We start from the raw sequence: 23,290 nt of genomic DNA, 5'->3' as shown, positions 1-23,290 counted from the left end.
TGCAGTAGGTAAGGAGATAACACAAATCAAGTATCATGATGTATCTGACCAAATGTGTATTGTGACTAAATGTTAGGGGTTGACCTTTGATACTTTCACTAAATTTTTCACAAAAAAGGTTTGATAAATAATAATTAGTAATTTGGATGAAATGATTAAGTGGGTCAAAGTCAATAATAAAACAGGTTACCAAACGGTAATTTCAGGAAAAGGTTAATGCAGCTTTTAAAACCAGGAAAATACATCATATATCACAGCATTAGAGTAACCATTTGTATTTAGTGAGACGTTAAACTAATAAATATAGTAGAAGAATCTAGTAGTATACTAAACCGTTAGATAGTCCATCATTAAATGTTTCCTGTTATCTGTTAGGCACCTGCGGAGGAGGGGGGGGCCGTACAGGACGGAGCCAGCCACTGACCTGAGCCGCTGGAGGCTGAGTAGTGTGGGGGGCCGGCAGACATGGCACTAGTGGAAGACCAGGACCCCCCCCGACAGAGAGCAGACCATGCTGGAGGCACATTCTCTAGGCCTGGACACGGTAGACTTTGAATATTTATTTTCTTGTTTTAATGGCACGAAAGGCTGCTGGGTTTGTGATTGTTATGCGTTGTGCATTGCACTCTGGGTTCATTTAGGTTGATTATTTCTTGACAGTTTCTACAACAGTATACAACAGAGACACTCAAATATGGTAGTATACAGTGACAATGAAACATTTTAATTAGAGCTGCACCAGTTGTAAAAAATAACTAAATGCAATTATTTTTGATCTGCTATATACAATAGGAAGTTATCATTTCTGAAACATTCTACCCATTATTTTTTGATAAATATATTAAAATGATGTGTTGTGTGTTCTTTTAAGAAGATGTTTACATATTTTGCCTTTAGCAAATATTGCAGATCCTGAGATTTGGATATTGTACATGTCCATATTGATAACATGTGTATAAATGTGGTGCAGCCCTAGTTGAAATAGCTTATGAATTCAGGTGTAGCCCTGGAGATGTCCTTCACAAGCAAGCAAGGAACGAGTAGACTTCTGAGAGCTTCCTTGTTTTCGTACCAAAACAGTACTAGATAGAATAACAACTTGTATTGGTTCCTGTCAATAGCTGCCAAAGTGGTTGAAAGACCCCTGAAATGTATCGCTTGAAACTGGTGTTAATTCAGGTGTTCTTCTCCGCAGAGTCAGTTTGTGTCCGAGTCCCCGGCTGCCCACACGGCTGTAGAGGCCGCTCTGAAAGGAATGCACTTCTACAGCCAGCTGCAGGCCGAGGACGGTCACTGGGCGGGGGACTACGGCGGACCCCTTTTCCTTCTGCCAGGTAAACCAAATCGTCGTCCTCCAGGTCCCTATATGTGACACTTTTCTCTTCAGCAGCTTTCCTGTGACTTTTCCTGTAAGAGATACATTTCAGTTAAAGCCACAGTGTTTATCATGTGGCCTTGTAATCTTGTTATGTGCCAGACAGAAAACTGAGGACATCAGGGGAGATGATTTTTGAAAATGATAGAACACATTGTAAAAAAGAAATTATCTGTGTGGTATGTAATGATGTAATGATGACAAATATCTCTTATTATACATTTTTACTTTATTTGATTATGTTTGTTTTAATATTTTATTGTATTCTTAAATGAAGCAACTGTCCAAATTCTGATTCTGGTGATCAATTTTCCAAGTCTGATCCCCAAACGTACTTTGTGATTAGCATGTTAAACATTTTCTGTTAATATTTCATCTGTCAGTGAAAATAGTAATTTCATTACAGCAGTAATTATACTTTTTGTCTAGAAGGTATTTTAATCTGGATTCATCTTCAAATAGGGAAACATTAAAGTTTGTATTCCTATTTAGAATACAGGATAGTGGTGCTCTTAAGCCTCTAGTGGTTGAAATAAGTGTTACAACAACAAACATATGGATGTTTTTATCTGCTCTAAATAAAAAGGAGAGAAAAAAACGATTAAGAATCATACTTAGAAAATATATCAGAGGATATGTTTTTGTTACGTTATAACACTAAATAAAATGCAGCAGGTGATTTTATGACACCTGTGTTTGTGTTCTTGTGTGTCTCTCCGTCACTGTATTGATGTTCATGTCTGTGCTCAGGTCTCCTGATCACCTGCCATATTGCTAAGATCCCTCTGCCCTCTGCCTGGCAGAAAGAGATGGTGAGGTACCTGCGCTCTGTGCAGCTAGCAGACGGAGGCTGGGGTCTGTAAGTACAAATATCTATATATGCATTTGACATGCCATCTCATTCAAGTGCTTTACTTCAGCATGAGGTCACGTGTCAGTGAACTGCAGTTGGGCAAAGGGTATTGCGCTTTGCCTAGTACCATTTCATTAAAGGGGAATTGTGTCAATAATCTATCATAGTCTGTCACTTTCCATTATAGGGTCTGTCTTCATCGTGAAATATAATGTTTTTATATAAGCTTTTGCACATACTTGTTAATAAACTGTTACAGGAAGTGCCCATTCTTTCCCACTGCTGAGACAAAGCTCTACAATTCATGGTTAGACTCTCTGAAATATATGTATTATTGTTGATGTGTTTTGTTTCAGACACATTGAAGATAAGTCCACTGTGTTTGGCACAGCGCTGAGCTACATCTCACTCAGGATTCTGGGAGTAGAGCCTGATGATCCAGACATGATTCGAGCCAGGAACAACCTGCACAGCAAAGGTGGGAAGTGGGAATCATCCCTAAAAACACAATGTCAGTTATCGTCTCATATATAATTATATCTTTATATTTGTACATCTCAGAGACTGGACAAATAGTTATATAAATGCAGTCCATAGCTATTTTATGTCTCATTGGTTATTATTGAATTGTCGTATTTTAAAAGAGGCAAAAAATAATTTGGAATACAGTAACTATATTTGAGCAATACACAGTATAGCCAGCAGCCATTGTAAAACTCATATTGATAGACTGCTATTAACCATGTCAGTTATTTATGTTGGTAGTTGAATACTGAAGGTTTTTTATTTTTCTACAGGTGGCGCTGTGGGGATTCCCTCATGGGGTAAATTCTGGTTGGCCATTTTAAATGTGTACAGTTGGGAAGGAATGAACACACTGCTGCCAGAGATGTGGTGAGTTCTAGCATCCCATAATGTCCTCTCATACCCACCAGGCATGCTAAGGTGACAGTTCAGGTTGGAGTAAATACTTTTCTGTCGCTAAACAATAAAAGGAGATTTCATTCACTGAAAATTGCATCCTCTCTTCATCTCCGTTCTTCATGCAGACAAAATAATGCAACATATCACACAAAATACTACCGTTATTTCACATCAAAAAACACATGCTCCCCTAAGAAAGGGCTGTAGCCATAAAGGGATGCATTTGTTTTGACATATTTACAGGTTGCAAAACACATTAAAACGTTTTTTTTAAATAATGATCAAAATATATCACAAACAGTGTACAGGTTTGTCAGCAGGTGGAGACATACTATCAAAGAAGTGGAGAAGAAAGGGTCCTTTTTGTTTCTCATTTAAACCGTGGGGTGACAAAGTTTACAAGCGAGTTCATGGCTACTAGACAACGTTCTTGTTGCTCTGTTGCGTTGTTAGTGAGTGAAACACCGGAGTTGAGGATCTGTGGGGTTTATTCTCCCAGAAATATAATTTACAATTTAGGCCTTTAGCAGACGCCTTATTCCAGAGCGACTTGCAATGACCACTTACAGGGACATTCTCCCCGGAGTAACCGAGGGCTAAGTGCCTTACTCAAGGGCACACTAGTGGTGGTGTTCCAGGCAGGATTTGAACTCGCAACCTTCCGATCGTTTTAATGATGTAATCTGTCTCAGGCTGTTCCCCTCTTGGATGCCTGCCCACCCCTCCACCCTGTGGTGTCACTGCCGCCAGGTGTACCTCCCCATGAGCTACTGCTACGCTGTGAGGCTGTCTGCAGAGGAGGACCCGCTGGTCCTCAGCCTCCGACAGGTGCAGACCCTTCTCCTCCACCAGGGGGCTCTATCATTATTCAAATGTCAGCACAATTGTTGCAAATGTATTTAGTTAGTTAAGGTATTCAATAATTTACAAGTGACTTTTTGTTTCAATGGTAGTAAAAGTATATCATGTCATGTTGTTGTTGTTGTCAGTACTTACAGTGCGAACGTGTCTTTATACAAGGATTAAAGGATCCTTCTCTGTCATTCTGTAAGACAGGGTTACTTAACGAAATGCGGATGCGGTTTATTTATGCTACGCAAGAAAACCATGACAAAACAAAGTGGAACAAAACAGTTCCTGTGGCTCATTGTTCGCATATTTTCAAAATCCTGCCTCTGAAAGATGTGATAAGGCTTTCTTTATTCTAAGGACTTCTTTTGAGTTGACACTCAAACAGTTATTTAGACTGTCTTGGTGTGAAATAAGATATAAACCACTTTTTATTTAGATATACAGTAAGATGATCACAAGAAATATATGTACACTCGCAATATGTTTATTCACATATACAAACAAATTGCTCGTTGTCTTTTCTAGGAGCTTTATGTCCAGGACTATGCCACCATCAACTGGCCTGCTCAGAGGAACAATGTGGCATCATGTGACATGTACACCCCTCACAGCACGCTGCTCGACGTCGCCTACAGTAAGCGTCATCACACTGGGCAGCAATAATAAACCAACGCCTACACAAGCACGCAATGACCCTTTTCCATTAAAACTACCATGGGTAGCTGATTCAACACTTTTTAGCATAAAAGGAATACAAATAAATAAATACAAATAAAATAATTTAAAAAAAGACTAAAGTACAAACTTTAGTAACCTACTTTAGCACCTTTTTACTTTCCACCACAGCCATAAATACAATTGATATCAGACTTAGAAAATAGATTACCAGATGTTAAATTCTTCTCACTTGCATCTCAGTCAATCGATCGATGTTTATTTATAGCCCAATATCACAATGTTACATTTGTCTCAGTGGACTTCACAGTTTGTACAGAATATCAGTATGACGATACGACCCCCTCAAGTCCGTGAGGCAGCCTTGAATTTTATTTTGATGATTGGATTATCAGGCTTGATGGATAAATATAGTTCATCCGCATAACAATGAACATTTACAGAATGATTCCTTATTATATTGCCGAGCTAAGCAATGCACTCAAGTTAGTAATAATACAGGGAATGAAAATATTTGGCATATTCCTGGCAACAAGATGTGTTTTCAGACTGATAAATGAGGAAGTGTTTTTAATGGGAGTTGCTCTGTAAATGACCCCCTAACCGTGTGACTCTGTCCCTGCAGTGGTGCTGAATGTGTATGAAGCCCATCACAGCACCGTGCTGAGAGAAAAGGCTGTCAAAGAACTGTATGAACACATCGAGGCCGACGACCGTTTCACCAAGTGCATCAGCATTGGACCGGTAGTGTATACACAGATACACCAAACACAGATTGCATAGAGTATTAGATATGTGTATGCTTGACACAGGATCAAAAACACTAACTTATTTCTAATAGTGTTCGGATCACCGTTTATGAGCTGACATTTCAAAAGAGATAGAGGGGGTGAAAATGGAGTATTTCATTGTTGTCTTCAGATCTCCAAGACCATCAACATGCTGGTTCGCTGGTATGTGGACGGGCCCTCCTCTCCGGTCTTTCAGGAGCATGTGTCTCGGATCCCAGACTACCTTTGGTCAGTCAGTCAGTCCATCTCTTAGAACTGTTTTACTCACTAAACACACTTCTGTTCCACAGCTGATCAGAATAAGGTGTTTATGTGTATGCCTATAAATGTTATATTAAAAACTGTCCGATCCCTAAAAACTAACATTACATTCTCTGTGTTCCAGGTTGGGATTAGATGGAATGAAAATGCAGGTGAGAGTTAGTGTTCTGTTCCTTTTCTATATTGGGAGTGAGGGTTAGTTTTGAAGCTGTATTGAGTCCAATGATACGGGTGTCTCGAGATGAATGCTCATGTTTAGGAACGGTTGAGCCGCTCAGTGGGAGCTCTTGGTAAAAATACTGCTTAGCCGGTTAGTCAGTTGATTGATGGAAACATATGGATGGACTTAAAACATTGTTAAAACTCAAATCAACTTTTTACCCTTCAATTACTTTCTTTTTATTTACTTGCTGGTTCCATACTTTGTGTTTTATCCTGCAGAAATAGTTTTAGTTCAAGTTTAACTTGAGCGTTTGACCACTTTCTCCTTTTTCTCTTGCGTAGGGGACCAACGGATCTCAACTCTGGGATACTTGTTTTGCTGTACAGGCCTTCCTTGAGGTAACACACCTTGAAGTAGTAGAATGTGTACCACAATAAAAGCTAGGGACAGAAGATAACTATGTATAACCAGAGCAATTAAGACAACATCAAAACATGTTTCTGGATGGCCTAGACAAACATGCACCACTTGACTAAAACTGCGTTGGGCCCAGTGGGATCCCTCGTGTCATTTTTCATAGATATACAATTCCCTGGTAAAGCAGAACGTTGTTGTCACGGCAACTTTCTGAGCCAGAAACAAACAAACTGCACTTACAACTCGTATTTCTGAACATTTAAATATCACAATAAATACTAGATCTTTGGTCAATTTGTCATGCAGACCTTGTTGAGGTGTTTCCTAAAGCAGTATCTGACTATAATGAGTTGTTTATTGGGGATTCTCAGGCAGGAGCCCAGAAGGACTCCGCGTTAGCCGGGTGCCTCCGAGATGCGCATCAGTTTCTCACCGTCACACAGGTGCCACCAACATCATTAAACACATGCTCGTGCTGATTTAAGTTGTTTTCCTGCTTAAAAACGTGTTCATATGAATTCAATTGACTTCCGCTTTTAACAGATACCTGAAAATCCTGCAGAGTATCAGAAGTACTACAGACAGATGAACAAGGTATTATAACACGTGAAAAGACAGCAAGAATGGCCTCTGACAAAAGTGAATTTCCTAGCCTGTTGGCATGTGTGTGCAACAAGTGTTATCCCTTTGTTGTTCTTCATCAGGGCGGTTTCCCCTTCAGTACCCGGGACTGTGGCTGGATCGTGGCTGACTGCACCGCGGAGGGTCTGAAGTCAGTGATGCTGCTGCAGGAGCTCTGCCCCTCCATCAGCCAGCCACTCCCCTCAGAGCGCCTGTGTGATGCTGTCAATGTGGTGCGTCTGCAGTCCATCCATCACTCATTCATTCCTTAAGTCTTATTGCTAGTGTTGTCTAAAAAGAAAAATAATGTATCTTTTGGTAACACTGATCAATACGCATTTTCTTCCCATTAATTAATACCACTGTCATCTCTAACATTATGTGTGAAGCTATGCAGAGTGTGAGGTAACTGTTTCTCATTGTGTTGAAGGTGAACTCAGTGCAGCCAGGTGCATGCTTCTGTGAACTGTCGTTTTGCAATCCTGACAGTATCTCACTTGTTTAACATAATGAATGAATTCATCTGCATTCTGGAGATGATGATAAATTAAATCCATTATAACTCTTGGCACATGGGCCACATTTATCTAAAATGGTTCCAGTCTTTACAATCCCTAAAAGTGCTCTCCATATACAAGTCAGCATTAACACGTTCATATAGACTCTGGAGGAAGAAGAGGCCCCACCTTACACTTCCAATTAACGGAAGACAGCTCTACCTCCTAACTCACGGGACACATACTGCATGATAGTAGTCAGGGTTCACCCAGACCCACACAATGCTATACCGAAACTAAAGACACTGTTAACATGGCAGATAGGCAGGCAGAGGTGTTACCACCATGCAGCGTCCAGACTTGTGCTGCCTGAGGCATAAACAACACCATAATATACATTAGGTGTGAATAACTTGAAGATACTGCACTGGTGCCAATTCCAATATGAATATATCTTGAGACTCAGTGCACCATGACGTCATTTGTAATGCTTTATTTACTTGACCACAGTTAAAATGTTCTTTTAAGACTCACGTCACGTATCTGAAATATTGTTTAAAACATAACGACCACGCACACACTCAGACACAAACAATCACGGTCAACGCGGTTGAAAAACGCGTGGCTCCCTAACCTCCCATCCCAGCTGATCACCGTGCCCACATATATAGGTTACTTACCTCCCGTGATGAGTACGAATTCACACACACATAGACCAACCCCGTGCACAACCCAAAGCAAATTGGCTCCAACAGTAAGATAACAGCAAACATATGGATAGACAGGTTTATTTAGAATGTTCAAAGGTTAGAAGGTAAAGCAATGAATTAGCTGAAATGCTAGCTACTTACCTTAACCTACCCCACCTGTTAGCTTGTGTCATACACTAGCAGAGTGAGGACACAATAACAGGATTGAGGCAGGCAGACAGATGCTCAGCTAAGGTGCATTATGTATTGACCTTAATCAAGGTTAAGAAACGGTGAGGTCCATTTCAGGGAGTTCTTTAATCATTCAATTCATTACAATGACGAGAAGGATTTGTAAATGTTTCTTCTGCGATGTTAGCGTATCACAGCTCCTTCACCATTTGTCTATCTCCTCCTTGAAGCTGCTGAGCATGAGAAACTCTGACGGAGGATTTGCCACGTATGAAACTAAGAGAGGAGGGAGGCTGCTGGAGCTGCTCAACCCCTCCGAGGTGTTCGGTAGGTCTGCTGCTCATGTGCAATATACCTTGGGTCATTCACATGTTTACTTACAGTCTGTTCCGTATGTAGTTAACACTACCAGCTATTTCTATCATTTGATATCGTCCCTTTTTTTATAAATGCTGTTTTAGTATGCAAGTCTATTCTCTTGACTTTATCTGCACTATACTCCTGCTGTTGTTATAATGTAAATGTCCTCGTTGCGGTACAGATTCTGATTCATACTCTCTGAACCCATATGTTAACCGCAAGACATGTTCAGGCTTAAAAGAAAAACAACTCTATCGATTAGATTTGATATCATTATAAATCCATTGTTTGGCGATTCACAAGGAAAGACGTTAAAGGTCACAGAGTTCTTGGAAACACAAAGAAGGTTTGCGTCATAACAGCGTCATGGTGCCTATGAACTCCTCCGTGGTTACACAACCTGCAAATATGCAGATGTGAAACATGGGAACAAACAGCAAGCCACATTTAAACGTGACATTTCCATCCCCTTTCAACATCCCAAATCTGTTCACACCTTTCCCGTGCCCTGCTGATATGGTGCAATGTAATGGCATTTTAAAGAGATGTTTAAAGGAGGATGCAGTGAGTGTTGTGAAATGGGATGTTTTAAGCAGCTCTGCGTGTTCTCGCCTCCCACACAGGTGACATCATGATCGATTACACCTATGTGGAGTGTACCTCTGCAGTGATGCAGGCTCTCAGGCACTTCCAGAAGGCCTACCCAGAACACCGTGCAGAGGAGATGAGGTATACTGATAGAAGATGGAATGGGACAAGCTTGATTGATCCCAAGTTGAGGAACTGTTTTGTTACAGAGCATTGCACAGGAGTTGAAAATATAATAAAATATAAATAAACATAAACAGTAAATACATACATATCAACATTAGAATTGTAAATATCTCTAGTGTCTTCAGAGTAAACAATATGAAGTATACAGAACACTGTCATAGGCCTACTTACTATTAAATAAAATACAATATACTTACATTTTTTAATTACATTCTACACACATACTTTATCCATTTTATTTACTCAGTTCCTCATAAATGCTTGACTTGCACAACATATTGAAAATAAGATATTAGCACCATATCTACAGAAAAAAAGAAGTAATAGAAATCCAATCTGTCAAATTCATCTTTAACTTTGTTTATTGTGCGTTTTGAAGGAAATACGAGTCTGCAACCATAATTCTACATTTAAAGGTGGGGTAGGTAATTTTAGAGAAACCGGCTCGAGTGCGCTAGAAGTTGAAATTACACAGCCGGAACAAATCTGCCACTTCCTCACAGAGCCCCTCCTCCAACACACACGAACGCGCACACGACCAATGAGGGCACGAGATAAGTTTGTGCCCCGATGGAAGGCTGACAGGCAGGTAGGCCATCCAGTTACTTTAGCCGGGCCGGCTAAAATGATTGGTCGTGCTTTTTACAGCGCCACGGCTTCCACAGATACATTTTTTTATGGATATTCATTGCTATCGGGATGTTAAGAGTACTCCATGGAATATAACAAAAAGTGTATCTCGAGCCGGTTTCTCAAACTTACCTTCCCCACCTTTAAGAGGCACAATTAGTTACATGATATTATCATATACTGTATGTATCACCAACATAATATCCATGAATTAGATTTGTATCCTCAATACCGGTACAAAGCTACCCTTCTCATCGGACAGAATGAGTAAAACATACATTAACTTGTAAAAAGCTTCAAACTAAGATGGCTAAATTCAGTTCATAAGTCTGAAAGTGATTTAAAAACAAGGCAGAGATCCATTATACTGGGAAAAAAGATATGCTCACACAAGCACATTCTTCAAAATCAATTCTCCTGTTTAAGTTTCAGAGGAATCTTTGAAACTCAGTATGAGAGGGGCAAGATCTCTGTTGTTTATTGATTTGTTTCTCAGGTCCACTCTACGAGAAGGACTGGAGTACTGCAGGAAGGTGCAGAGGCCTGATGGATCATGGGAAGGGTGAGACTACAATTCCTTTTTTACTACGGGATATCCTAACTAATTGACTGTTCATGTTTAATGAAATAAATGATTTGCTTATTCTTAGGTCCTGGGGAGTGTGCTTCACATATGGAATATGGTTCGGCCTTGAAGCCTTTGCCTGTATGGGTCACGTCTATCAGGATGAGTACGTTTCCCAAACACTGAACAATTAGTATCACTTTAACAAACAGCCACACTGTGCTCCTTCACCTGACATTGTGACATCCATCCTCTCTTATCTACATACTTAATCACCCTGCTGTGCCTCTGTTTCCAGCCATGTGTGCGAGGAGGTGCAGAAGGCTTGTCAGTTCCTGCTGGACCGGCAGATGACAGACGGAGGCTGGGGGGAGGACTTTGAATCATGCGAGCAGCGGTGCTACGTCCAGAGCAGCAGTGCCCAGATCCACAACACCTGCTGGGCTTTGTTAGGCCTCATGGCTGTCGGGTAAAGCAGCGTGACAACTCAGAGGCTTGGTGGTTACGCTGTAACCGCATGTATACAGTGTGTGGAAAATACCACAGTACAATTCACATAGCACAGTAAGGGGTAGGATAGATACGATTACAATATTTGTTTGTTTGTAGCCTTTATTTATCCAGGTAAAAAATCCCATTGAGATATGTTTAGTGTATTAAGAATAAGAGAATGCTATGGAAAAAAGATATGTCTCAAAATGTAGTTATTCTGGAGGCGAGGTCCATAGACACTAAATGCTAAAAGTATTCAGGCACTAGTCCATCCAGTGGTTTGAACACTAATATAAAAGGATCTTAACATCTATTCTAAAGTTGAGGGAAAACCAATGAAAAGAAATTAGGATAGGTGAAATGTTTCTGGTCTTAGTTATTAAACTTGCTGCTGCATTCTGCAAGATCTGAAACCTATGTATAGATAACTTAGAAAGGCCAGAAAGTGACCAAACCAGTTATCTACTCTCTCAGTTTCTGTCTGGGAGAGAAACAGTTGAATGTTAGCAATATTTCTAAGGTGTTAAAAAATACCTTTTTGTAGCATTACTGATGTGAAATTCAGAATGCCAATTCAGATCTGAAACTTTTTCCTAGGAACTTGACATCTAGCGCTGATAATTAGTTAATGAGTAATTAGGCAAATCTCTCTCTGGATCGTTTGCTCTGATAAATGCATTTAACCAGGAAATCTTTAGGGCTGATATTATTTAGTAATACAGACAAGTAAAGTTGTGTATCATCAGCATAGCTAAGACAAATAATCCTGTGTTTTCTGAGGACTTTTCAAGTGGCAGCAAATAAAAGAACACAGGTCCAGAAATAGAGCCTTGAGGAACCCCAGATGGGTGATATTTGCAGCCGTGGGTTTTTTAGGCACTTCAACAACGGCAACTCAACTCTGCACTTATCTTGCTAGTTAACGGTTAATGATCAATTTAAAATGGATCAGATCTTATTCAGAATTATCCTTTTTTTATATCAGCATTCCTGCACGATAAAAAAAATGAATAAACCCCAGTTTTTCCTTTCTCATCTGCCATCTTCAAATAAGTGAAATTCAACTCTTCTTTGATTGGTTTTGCTTTTGTTTATTAGGTGTTGCCTTTGATTGCATGCATGCTGTGCTCTTTAATGTGCTATGCTACAAAACAGAACTTTCAGTCAATAGTCAAATGTAATCAAATTGAACTGAATCCAAACAAAAGTCATTCATTTCAACCCTCTTGTGTGCATAACCAGGCATCCCGATAGGCGGGCCATTGAGAGAGGAGTGCAGCTTCTGATTGACAACCAGCTGCCCAATGGAGACTGGCCACAGGTGGGTCAATGAGTCACATACATCTTCATATACACTGCTTTCACTAAGCTTATACCAGTAATATCACAACTCATAACAAATCAATCCATGAAAGAATGAAATATAATGAGACGTTTATTATGTTTTTTTATTGTCCTCTCCAGGAGAATATTGCAGGTGTGTTCAACAAGAGCTGTGCCATCAGCTACACCTCCTACAGAAACGTCTTCACAGTCTGGACCCTCGGCCGCTTCTCAACACTTTATCCCAGCAGTCCATTGGCTGGAAAGTTCAAGCTGTGAATAATTGTATTTAAAACGTATCCGACTATGTGCCACAATAAGAAAACTGAATGCCTTGAAAGCAAATACCACAACAGCCATGAAGTTCAGACCATCATTGAAAATGGTCGTTTTATTTGTCAGCCTATAGGTTTTATGCCCATTTCTCACCTTCATTGACGTTTGAAAACTTCTGCTGTGTTCTCAGAGTTTAATCTATCTGATAAGGAAACAGAAACACATTTCAATCTTTTAATTACTTTCTGTGTTGACATTCCAGCAATGCTTTTCCAACAGGGACTCCCTACAATCGTGTTGTAATAGCCTGCTGCTATCCAAGGATGTGCTTTGAACCTGTAGGTCTATGTTGCCTGAAATCCCTGCCACTTCCCAGCATTTCCATTGAGAATAAATACTTTTTCTACTATAGTATAATCATGACTTGATGTGTTCTCAATGAATGTGCTCGACCATGTGATATTTTGTTGTTTGTGCTAAGAACATTATCAAACTGTAGTGCATACACTGTATGGATATTTGAGCAATTCCTCAGAACGCATGTAGCTGATCAATGTTTTTTAATTGTATTGATGTTTTGAGTGTGACAGCGATGTTTTAAGTAGTGAGTAGGTTGACAGAGCAGAACCTTTTTTTTCTTTTAGTGAAGGAAGCATTTCAGTCTGGTTCTTTAACTTTAATGTGTGCATTGCGTCACCTCAACAGAGCCCTTAAAGAATGTCTTCTCTGTTTCTAATGTATAGGCTACTCTGCCATTTCAAACCCTTATGTATTCTGTGAAGAGCAAATGAGTTGCCCTTTGACCACTTTCCCATCCGTGACACACCTAGTTAGCTTGTGAGGAATGTTTTGATACAAATGAATACGTGCGCGTGTGTCAATGTTCTCAATGTAATCTTACATAACGGCAGTCATCAAATAGCGTGGGCGAGTTTTCCGTTGTGTAGCTGCAGTGAAGGGTGACACAATGTTGGTCATCCTTGTCACAACAGCTGGAGGATGACAAATCTATGTAACTGGTTATGCCACTGTTATTTCAAAAACAGATTGTGATGAAAATGTTTTGATTCACCTCCCACACCTTTTTCCTATGTCCTTTTCTCGATTACACATTTGATATCACAGAGTGGATCAGTTGATTTCCAATGTTTGTCAGCTGAGTGAAAGTGTGACTTTCTGAACCTCTTTTAAGCCTATCTGTGGCTCTTCAAGAGTACAAGGTACATGGTGTAGGATATGCCAACCTTTAAAACATAAAAAAGTTAAAACAAAACAAAGGAACTATCATTATCAACCAAATTCTTATAGATGTTGTGTTGCATGACATCTACTGAAATTGGCATGATAATGATTTAGCCCATCATATCTCGTAATACCTGGTTCCTCTAGTGGTGAATGTTCTTGCTTCACTGACTTTTATTAACATAACAGCCGCAGTCTTTATCTGTTTTATAGTAGAGTAGTAGAATATTTTCAACCTGACGGGAATGAGAAAACGTTTCATAGGCTTTCACTCACAGCCACCGGGAGACTGTTTCGCGGAAAAGAGTGCTCTGCAGCCACTGATAACAGACATGGCTTCAGTTAGCAGTTTGTGGTTTCTTTGAATGTATCCAATCGGTGAGGATTTCATACCTTTCACCAATGAATCCACAGGAATCTAAACAAAACATCCTTTATACAGACAACCTTCCACTATACCTATACATCTCTTCTCTTCATTACCCAAATCCATCCAACTCATGAAGGCTTATCAAATCCATCATTATCCCACTCAGTATTATTAGCTGGGCTGTGGCAGTACAAACACCACCTCTCTCTCTTCAAACTTTTACATATTTTAGAATAAACATTTCCCTATACTTAAGGTTCATATAAAATATGGGTATCAACTTCTTTCCACTTTCAACTTCCTTCAACATTGGATGACCAATATCTATCATAGCCAGAAATGCTTCACTTAAATCGACCATATAACTTGTGATAAAGAAATGATTGTCAATGATCCTGATCCAGCCCCAACCATCCATCCATCCATCTTCTCCCGCTTATCTGTGGTCGGGTCGCGGGGTAGCAGTTCCAGCAGAGAGCCCCAAACGTTCCTTTCCCTGGCCACATTAACCAGCTCTGACTGGGGGATCCCAAGGCGCTCCCAGGCCAGCGAAGAGATATAATCCCTCCACCTGGTCCTAGGTCTACCCCTTGGTCTCTTCCCAGCTGGACGTGCCTGGAACACCTCCCTAGGGAGGCGCCCAGGTGGCATCCTAACTAGGTGCCCGAACCACCTCAACTGGCTCCTTTCGACGCGAAGGAGGAGTGGTTCAACTCCGAGTCCCTCCCGGATGACCGAACTTCTCACCTTATCCCTAAGGGAGACACCAGCCACCCTGCGGAGAAAACCCATCTCGACCGCTTGTATCCGTGATCTCGTTCTTTCGGTCATGACCCATCCTTGATGACCATAGGTGAGGGTAGGAACGAAAATGGCCCGGTAGACAGAGAGCTTTGCCTTCTGGCTCAGCTCCCTTTTCGTCACAACGGTGCGGTAAATTGACTGCAGTACCGCTCCCGCTGCTCCGATTCCCCGGCCCATCTCACGCTCCATTGTTCCCTCACTCGAGAACAAGACCCCGAGATACTTGAACTCCTTCACTTGGGGTAAGGACTCATTCCCTACTTGGAGAGGACAGTCCATCGGTTTCCTGCTGAGAACCATGGCCTCAGATTTGGAGGTGCTGATCCTCATCCCAGCCGCTTCACACTCGGTTGCGAACCGATTCAGTGAGTGCTGAAGGTCGCAGACCGATGAAGCCATTAGAACCACATCATCTGCAAAAAGCAGTGGTGCAATCCTTAGTCCACCGAACTGCAAACCCCCTCCCCCACGACTATGCCTCGAAATCCGATCCATGTATATTACAAACAGGATTGGTGACAAAGCGCAGCCCTGGCGGAGGCCAACCCTCACCGGAAATGGGTCCGACTTACTGCCGAGGACCCGGACACAGCTCTCGCTTTGGGAGGACAGAGATTGGATGGCCCTGAGTAGAGACCCCCTCACCCCATACTCCCACAGCACCTCCCACAGTAACTCCCTGGGAACCCGGTCATACGCCTTCTCCAAGTCTACAAAACACATGTAGAACGGATAAGCGTACTCCCAGGTCCCCTCCAGGATCCTTGCGAGAGTAAAAAGCTGATCCATCGTTCCACGACCAGGACGGAATCCGCATTGTTCCTCCTCAATCTGAGGTTCGACAATCGGCCTGATCCTCCTTTCGAGTACCTTAGAGTAAACTTTCCCGGGGAGGCTGAGTAGTGTGATGCCTCTGTAATTGGCACACACCCTCTGATCCCCCTTTTTGAAAAGGGGAACCACCACCCCGGTCTGCCACTCCTTCTGTACTGTTTCCGACTTCCACGCAACGTTGATGAGACGTGTCAACCATGACAGTCCCTCAACACCCAGAGCCTTCAACATTTCTGGGCGGATCTCATCCACCCCCGGGGCTTTGCCACTGTGGAGTTGTTTGACGACCTCAGTGACCTCCCCCCGGGAGATTGGTGTTGATCCCCCGTCATACTCCAGCTCTGCCTCTAACATAGAGGGCGGAGTTGTCGGGTTCAGGAGTTCCTCAAAGTGTTCCTTCCAACACCCTAACACTCCTTCAGTTGAGGTCAACAACGTCCCATCCTTACTGTACAGAGCTTGGATGTTTTCCCTGCTTCCCCCTCCTGAGTTGTCGGACAGTTTTCCAGAACAACTTTGGTGCCGCCCGAAAGTCCTTTCCCATGTCTTCTCCGAACTTCTCCCACACCCGCTGCTTTGCCTCGGCCACGGCTGAGGCTGCTGCCCTTCGGGCCTGTCGGGAGTCCCCCGGGATAACAAATCCCTGAAGGCCTCCTTCTTCAGTCGGATGGCTTCCCTGACCACCGGTGTCCACCAGGAGGTTTGAGGGTTACCGCCCCTTGAGGCACCTAAGGCAAGGCAAGGCAAGGCAAGTTTATTTATAGAGCACTTTTCAACGCAAGGCAATTCAAAGTGCTTTACAAAAAACATTTTTTTTTTAAAATGAAAGACATTAAGCATTAAAAAAGAAAAGCTAATCAAATAAACATTAAGGAAAAATACATGGATAAAAGTTACAGTGCAGTCTAAAATATAAATAGTTCAATTAAACATTACAAGAAAAAGTACATGAATAAAAGTTACAGTGCAGTTTAAGATATGAATAGTTCAATTAAAAGCAGCGACAAAAAGAAAAGTCTTCAGCCTGGATTTAAAAGTAGTCAGAGTTGCAGCGGACCTGCAGGTTTCTGGGAGTTGGTTCCAGATATTTGGAGCATAATAACTGAACGCTGCTTTACCATGTTTAGTTCTGACTCTGGGGACAGAAAGCTGACCAGTCCCTGAAGACCTGAGAGATCTGGATGGTTCATAGTTTAGCAGGAGGTCAGTAATGTATTTTGGGCCTACAACATTCAGTGCTTTATAAACCAGCAGCAATATTTTGAAATCTATTCTTTGACACACAGGAAGCCAGTGTAAAGACTTCAGAACAGGAGTGATGTGATCCACTTTCTTAGTGTTAGTGAGGACTCGAGCAGCGGCGTTCTGAATCAGCTGCAGCTTTCTAATAGATTTTTTAGTGAGACCTGTGAAGACACCATTGCAGTAGTCGAATCTACTGAAGATAAAGGCATGGACAAGTTTTTCCAAATCCTGCTGTGACATTAGTCTTTTAATCCTAGATATGTTCTTTAGGGGATAGTAGGCTGATTTAGTAACTGTTTTAATGTGACTGTTGAAACTCAGGTCAGAGTCCATGACTACACCTAGATTTCTGGCTTTATCTGTTGGTTTGAACATTGCAGACTGAAGCTCAGCGCTAACTTTTAAACGTTCTGCCTTGGCTCCAAAAACCATTACCTCAGTTTTATCTTTGTTTAATTGGAGAAAGTTCTGACCCATCCAGTCATTGATTTGTTCAATGCACTTACTCAGTGTTTGAATTGGAGCATAGTCTCCTGGTGAAATTGTTACGTAAATTTGTGTGTCATCTGCATAGCTATGGTAACTTATTTTGTTGTTCTTCATTATCTGAGCCAGTGGTAGCATGTAGATGTTAAAGAGAAGAGGCCCCAAGATGGAGCCTTGAGGAACCCCACATGTCATATTTGTCAACTCAGATGTGTATTTACCTATAGAAACAAAGTTGTTTCTATCCTTTAAGTAGGATTTAAACCAATTTAGAACTGTTTCCGAAAGTCCCACCCAGTTTTCCAGTCGGTCCAGTAATATGCTGTGGTCAACAGTGTCAAACGCAGCACTGAGATCTAATAATACTAACACTGAAGTTCTGCCACTGTCTGTGTTTAAGTGGATGTCCTTAAAGACCTTTACAAGAGCAGTCTCAGTGCTGTGGTTTGGACGAAAGCCTGACTGGAACACATCGAAACAACTATTTAAATGCAAGAAATTACTCAACTGTTGAAAAACAACTTTTTCAATGATTTTACCTAGAAATGGCAGGTTTGATATGGGCCTGTAATTGTTCATTACTGAAGCATCTAGATTATTCTTTTTTAAGAGCGGTTTAATGACTACAGTTTTCAGGGCCTGTGGAAAAATACCTGAGTGAAGAGATTTGTTTACTATATGAAGTAGTTCTGAGGCCATGCAAGGCAAAACATCTTTGAAAAATCCTGTTGGAATAATATCAAGGCAGCAGGAGGAGGATTTCAGAAGTTGTATAATGTCCTCTCGGTTTTTATCATTAATCTGATGGAATTGTGTCATGATGTCTGAATTGATGTTAAGTGGACACAGAGACAACACATTTGCTGTTCCTGATGCAGAGGCACTGACTGCTTGTCTGATTTTCTGAATTTTGTCAGTGAAAAAGGAGGCAAAATCATTGCACGCCCTGGTGGATAGAAATTCAGAGGCTACTGACACTGGGGGGTTAGTTAGTCTGTCGACGGTAGCAAACAAGGCACGTGCGTTGTTTTTGTTTTTGGTAATGATGTCAGAGAAGAATGATTGTCGTGCGTTTTTCAATTCAAAATTATAAAGGCCAAGTCTCTCTTTATAAATTTCAAAGTGAACCTGGAGATTTGTTTTTCGCCACCTGCGTTCAGCTTTTCGACATTCTCTTTTTTCTGTTTTAACGGTCATGGCCTTTCTCCATGGAGATATTTTCTTCCCAGTCACTTCCTTTACCTTAATTGGAGCAATGGCATCTATAACATTTTAAATTTTTGAATTAAAATGATCTACTAGCTCATTTACTGAGGTGTTAGCAGGGGCAAGTGTGGAAGAAAAATTCTGAGTAAACATTTCCCTAGTATTTTCAGTTAAACATCGCTTTGTGGTTACCTCTTTTTGAACACTTGTGTGAACAGAAATAGAGCTCTCAAAGAAAACACAGGAATGGTCAGACAGTGCAACATCAGTCACCACAACCTTAGAGATATTCAGACCCTTTGAGATAATTAAGTCCAGAGTGTGCCCCTTATTGTGCGTGGGCTCCGTCACATGCTGAGTCAGTCCATAGCTATCAAGAACACAAAACAGTTCTTTAGCCCCTCTGTCCTGGGGGTTGTCAACATGGATGTTAAAATCACCAACAATGACTAGACGGTCAAAGTCAATACACACTATAGACAGCAGTTCAGTAAGGTCATCAAAAAAGCTTGCACAGTATTTGGGTGGCCTATAGATATTTAGGAACAGAGCTCGAGAGGAGCATTTCAGCTGAAGGGCCACATATTCAAAAGAATCAAAGTTTCCATACGATGTCTTCCTGCATTGAAGGGAATCATTGAACAGAATAGCAACTCCACTCCCTTTCTTATGCATTCTTTCCTGACTCATAAAACTAAAGTTGGGAGGGGTTGATTCGATAAGAACAGCTGCACTGTTATTTTGTTCAATCCAAGTTTCTGTTAAAAACATAAAATCAAGATTGTGCTCAGTGATAAAATCATTGATTAAAAATGTTTTTCCTGGCAAAGACCTGACATTTAATAAAGCTAGTTTAAGTTCGTTAAACACACTATCAGTCATGTTTTTTGTAACAAGCTGTGGCTGACATTGAATCACTGCTAAATTAGATAAACTCACACAAACATTTGAGTGCTTCCTGTATCTAAGATGATTCACCGCTCTTAATCTATTACCTATCAACACAGATATCGGCAAAGCTACTGGCAGGCAGGGCCCGGGCATGTCCTGGAAAGAGTTGAGAGTGCCATACGCCCTTGAGCCTGGACCCAGCAGATATCAGTTTGCAGATTGTTTTGGTTTGGATGATTGTGGTAGGCATGGTGATGAAGCCGGGGGAGATGGTGCGCGTCTCTGCTTTGGTGATTTTGGTGGGCGTCGTTGAGGAGCGGGGGTAAAGGACATGCTGCCAGCCCTGCGTATCGCCTTAGTCTGGTCTTTGAAATCCAGGAAGGAATCGGTGCCAGCCCTCTATATCTCCTTCTTGTGTTCCACGATCTCCAGGATGGTGGGCGAGGGTGAAAGGGTGAACGGAGTATCCTCAAAGGCGTTGACAGGGGGGGGGGGGGGTGACGGGCGGTGGGGACTCCTCATAGGTCTCCCATAATCAGAACATTCCTCAGGCGGGTGCAGTGATACTTCTTCAGGGTTTTCTGCGCGATGTGTTGTGTCTATCTCCTGTTTTGATTCCTCTTGCCGCTTGTCCTTGGCAGAGGGAACAGATTGATGACGCAGGCAGTTGAATATGTTAGAGATAAACAATTTCACTCCTGACTTGTTCAGGCAAACTCCATTTGCCTTGAAAAGATGTCTGCGGTCCCAGAAAAAGTTAAAATTGTCAATAAAATGCACAGAATGGTCAGTACAGGCAGTTGAAAGCCAGGTGTTCAGTGCAAACAGTCTGCTGAATCTCTCCACTCCTCTTCTGACTGGCGTTAGAGGGCCACTGATGAACACCTCTGCATTTAGAGAGCTGGCAGTTTCCAACAGACATTTAAAGTCTTTTTTCAGCACTTCTGACTCTTATTTCACAACATCATTTGTTCCAATATGTAGTACCACATTCTTCACAGTCGGATGTTCAGCCCCAATATGCAGGATCTTCTCAGCCAAGTCAGAGACTGTATCCTTGGGAAACAGAGTACTTTGGTGTTGTTCTTACTACACAGACCTTTTACATCTCTTACAGCAGAGTCACCCACAATCAGAGTTTCAGGCCCAGTCGTTAGCTTTCCCTCTAGCCTTTTGGAGTAGCTATTGGTCCTTACCCTGCTGTGTGAAGAGGACGGGTTATCCAGGTCATCAGAAAGAGATCTCCGGCTCTCGGTCAGCGGAGCGTATCTGTTCTGGATTGGCACACTTGGTGGTTTAGGAGGATTTTTTGTAATTCTCCCTTTAGCAGCTGTCCACTGCTGTTTAGGGGTTGAAGAGGCGCTCCTCCTGGGTGATAACAATGCAGGCCAGCCGGTCGCATCACATATTTCAGAGTGTTGGGCTCTGCCCGTTATCCGTCCTCCCAAATCCCATGAAAATGATTTACTCTTAGGCTTTGCACCCAGAGAGTTCCAGGGAGGACCACCACTTGTAGATTTATGACCCGGTACACAGCCCTCCTGTTCCTTGGAATCCTTGTAGCTGCTAACTAGCTGTGAGTTAGCATACCCTTTTTCATTATTTTGCAACACTGGTAAAGTGGTGTCATTCCCACGACATAGTCCATTCACTTCCACGTTAACTTCCAACCGTTGCATTTTCATTTCCAGCACGGCCATCTTCTGTAGAAGTTTGTGGAAGTCATCTGTAGAGAACGGAGGCATTTTTTCTACCAACTAGCTTAAGCTAAATAGCATGCAGTAGCCTACCAGGCTTTAGCTGTTGCTAGGCCACGCTACTGTAAGACTGGGGTCGCCGTAAAAATGTTGAAATATGGCTGAAACCCTCCGTCTATTTACGAAGATGAACTGTCCCAGTGATAGGTTAATGTCCAGGAGCCGCTGCTCGAAGTTTTCAGAGAATAAGAATAGGAAAATCAGCATAAAAAGTAAGCAGAGGCAGGAGCAAGCAGAAAAGCGTCTGCACTGTAAGAAAGATAACACAGCTAAGACGTTGAGACCACAGCTTTCCGCTTCGGCAATAGAGGCTTTGAACACCGACCACTCTGGTTCAATGTCCCCAACCTCCACAGGAATGCCCGAAAAGCTCCGCCGGAGGTGTGAGTTGAAGGCCTCCTGAACTTGGGCCTCCTCCAGACGTTCCCAGTTCACCCGAACTACACGTTTGGGCTTACCAGGTCTATCCAGAGGCTTTCCCCCGCCACTCGACCCAACTCACCACCAGATGGTGATCAGTTGACAACTCCGCCCCTCTCTTTACCACCCGAGTGTCCAAAACATACGGCCTCAGGGTCCGATGATACCATAACGAAATCGATCATGGACCTTCTGCCTAGGGTGCTCTGGTACCACGTACACTTGTGAGCATCCTTATGTTCGAACATGGTGTTTGTTATGGCCAATCCATGACAAGCATAGAAGTCCAGTAACAAACCACCACTCCGGTTCAGATTAGGGGGGCCGTTCCTCCCAATCACGCCCCTCCAAGTGTCTCCATCATTGCCCACATGTGCGTTGAAGTCTCCCAGCAAGATGAAAGAGTCCCCTTCAGTAGGGAGGCGACCCTCTCGTCCACTGGGGTAAACTACAACAACGAAGCACCCAACCGGGGATTCGTGAGTATCCTCACACCCGCCCGGCGCCTCACACCTTGAGCAACTCTGGAGAAGAATAGAGTCCAACCCCTATCCAGAAGTAAGGTTCCAGAGCGACGCTGTGCGTAGAGTTGAGCCCAACCAGAGCCAGCTGGTAACGCTCCAACCTCCCGCACAAGCTCCGGCTCCTTCCCCCCCAAGAGGTGGCGTTCCACGTCCCCAAAGCCAGCTTCTGTCACCCGGATCTGGTCCGTCGAGACCCTCTGCTTTCACTGCCACCCTTCTGGCAGCGCACCCGACACCATCGTTGTTTCCCGTAGGTGGTGGGGCCCGCGGGACGGAGAAGCGGAGATGTTGCTCCGTGGCAATCCCGGCCACCAGACGCTCGCTGACGAGTCCTCCTTCTGGGCCTGGCTCCAGAAGGGGACCCCGGGCTTCCTCCGGGCCGGGTATCCTCACTTCTTTGTTGTTCTTTCATGAGGTCTTTTGACCAGCCACAATCCTCAAAACCCAAACAGAACAAACTTAGAATCGAAAAACGATCCCCTTAATAAAAAATGAAAAAGTACCAAACTCGCCATTACTTCATTGCCCAACGACTCCAATACTTTCACATATAGATGGATCCCAATCAACCCAACAATTCCTTAACAGCTTTATATGAAACAATATGCAAGACATCCATATTTCAGACTTACTATTCAACCACTTCACCATTACAAACCATCCATGTTTCAAAAACCATAAAATAGCTACAACTTTGACAGCCCGATAAATAATTTCACCAAATAACTAAGAACACTACCATCCGGAACAATCCTGATATCTTATTAAACTCAATTAGTGC

At 42.4% G+C, this 23,290-nt stretch overlaps 1 protein-coding gene across 1 annotated transcript; it reads left to right on the top strand.

Moving 5' to 3' along the window:
- Nucleotides 1–472: 472 nt before the first annotated feature.
- LOC117466555 (lanosterol synthase-like) lies at nt 473–13,827 on the top strand. Its single transcript, XM_034109870.2, has 21 exons — nt 473–544; nt 1,196–1,334; nt 2,126–2,234; nt 2,585–2,706; nt 3,026–3,122; nt 3,845–3,980; nt 4,530–4,638; nt 5,305–5,423; nt 5,601–5,698; nt 5,856–5,883; nt 6,236–6,292; nt 6,683–6,754; nt 6,855–6,905; nt 7,016–7,165; nt 8,541–8,637; nt 9,294–9,399; nt 10,571–10,636; nt 10,725–10,805; nt 10,938–11,108; nt 12,374–12,452; nt 12,596–13,827. Exons 1-21 carry the CDS (start codon nt 512–514, stop codon nt 12,731–12,733), a joined length of 2,058 nt encoding a protein of 685 aa, XP_033965761.1. The 5' UTR covers nt 473–511; the 3' UTR covers nt 12,734–13,827.
- Nucleotides 13,828–23,290: the final 9,463 nt, after the last annotated feature.

The sequence above is a fragment of the Pseudochaenichthys georgianus genome, chromosome 21 (assembly GCF_902827115.2).
Source record: "Pseudochaenichthys georgianus chromosome 21, fPseGeo1.2, whole genome shotgun sequence".
NCBI lineage: Eukaryota > Metazoa > Chordata > Actinopteri > Perciformes > Channichthyidae > Pseudochaenichthys > Pseudochaenichthys georgianus.
Note: the sequence above shows the minus strand (reverse complement) of the source record. Positions and strands in the feature narration are given on the sequence as shown.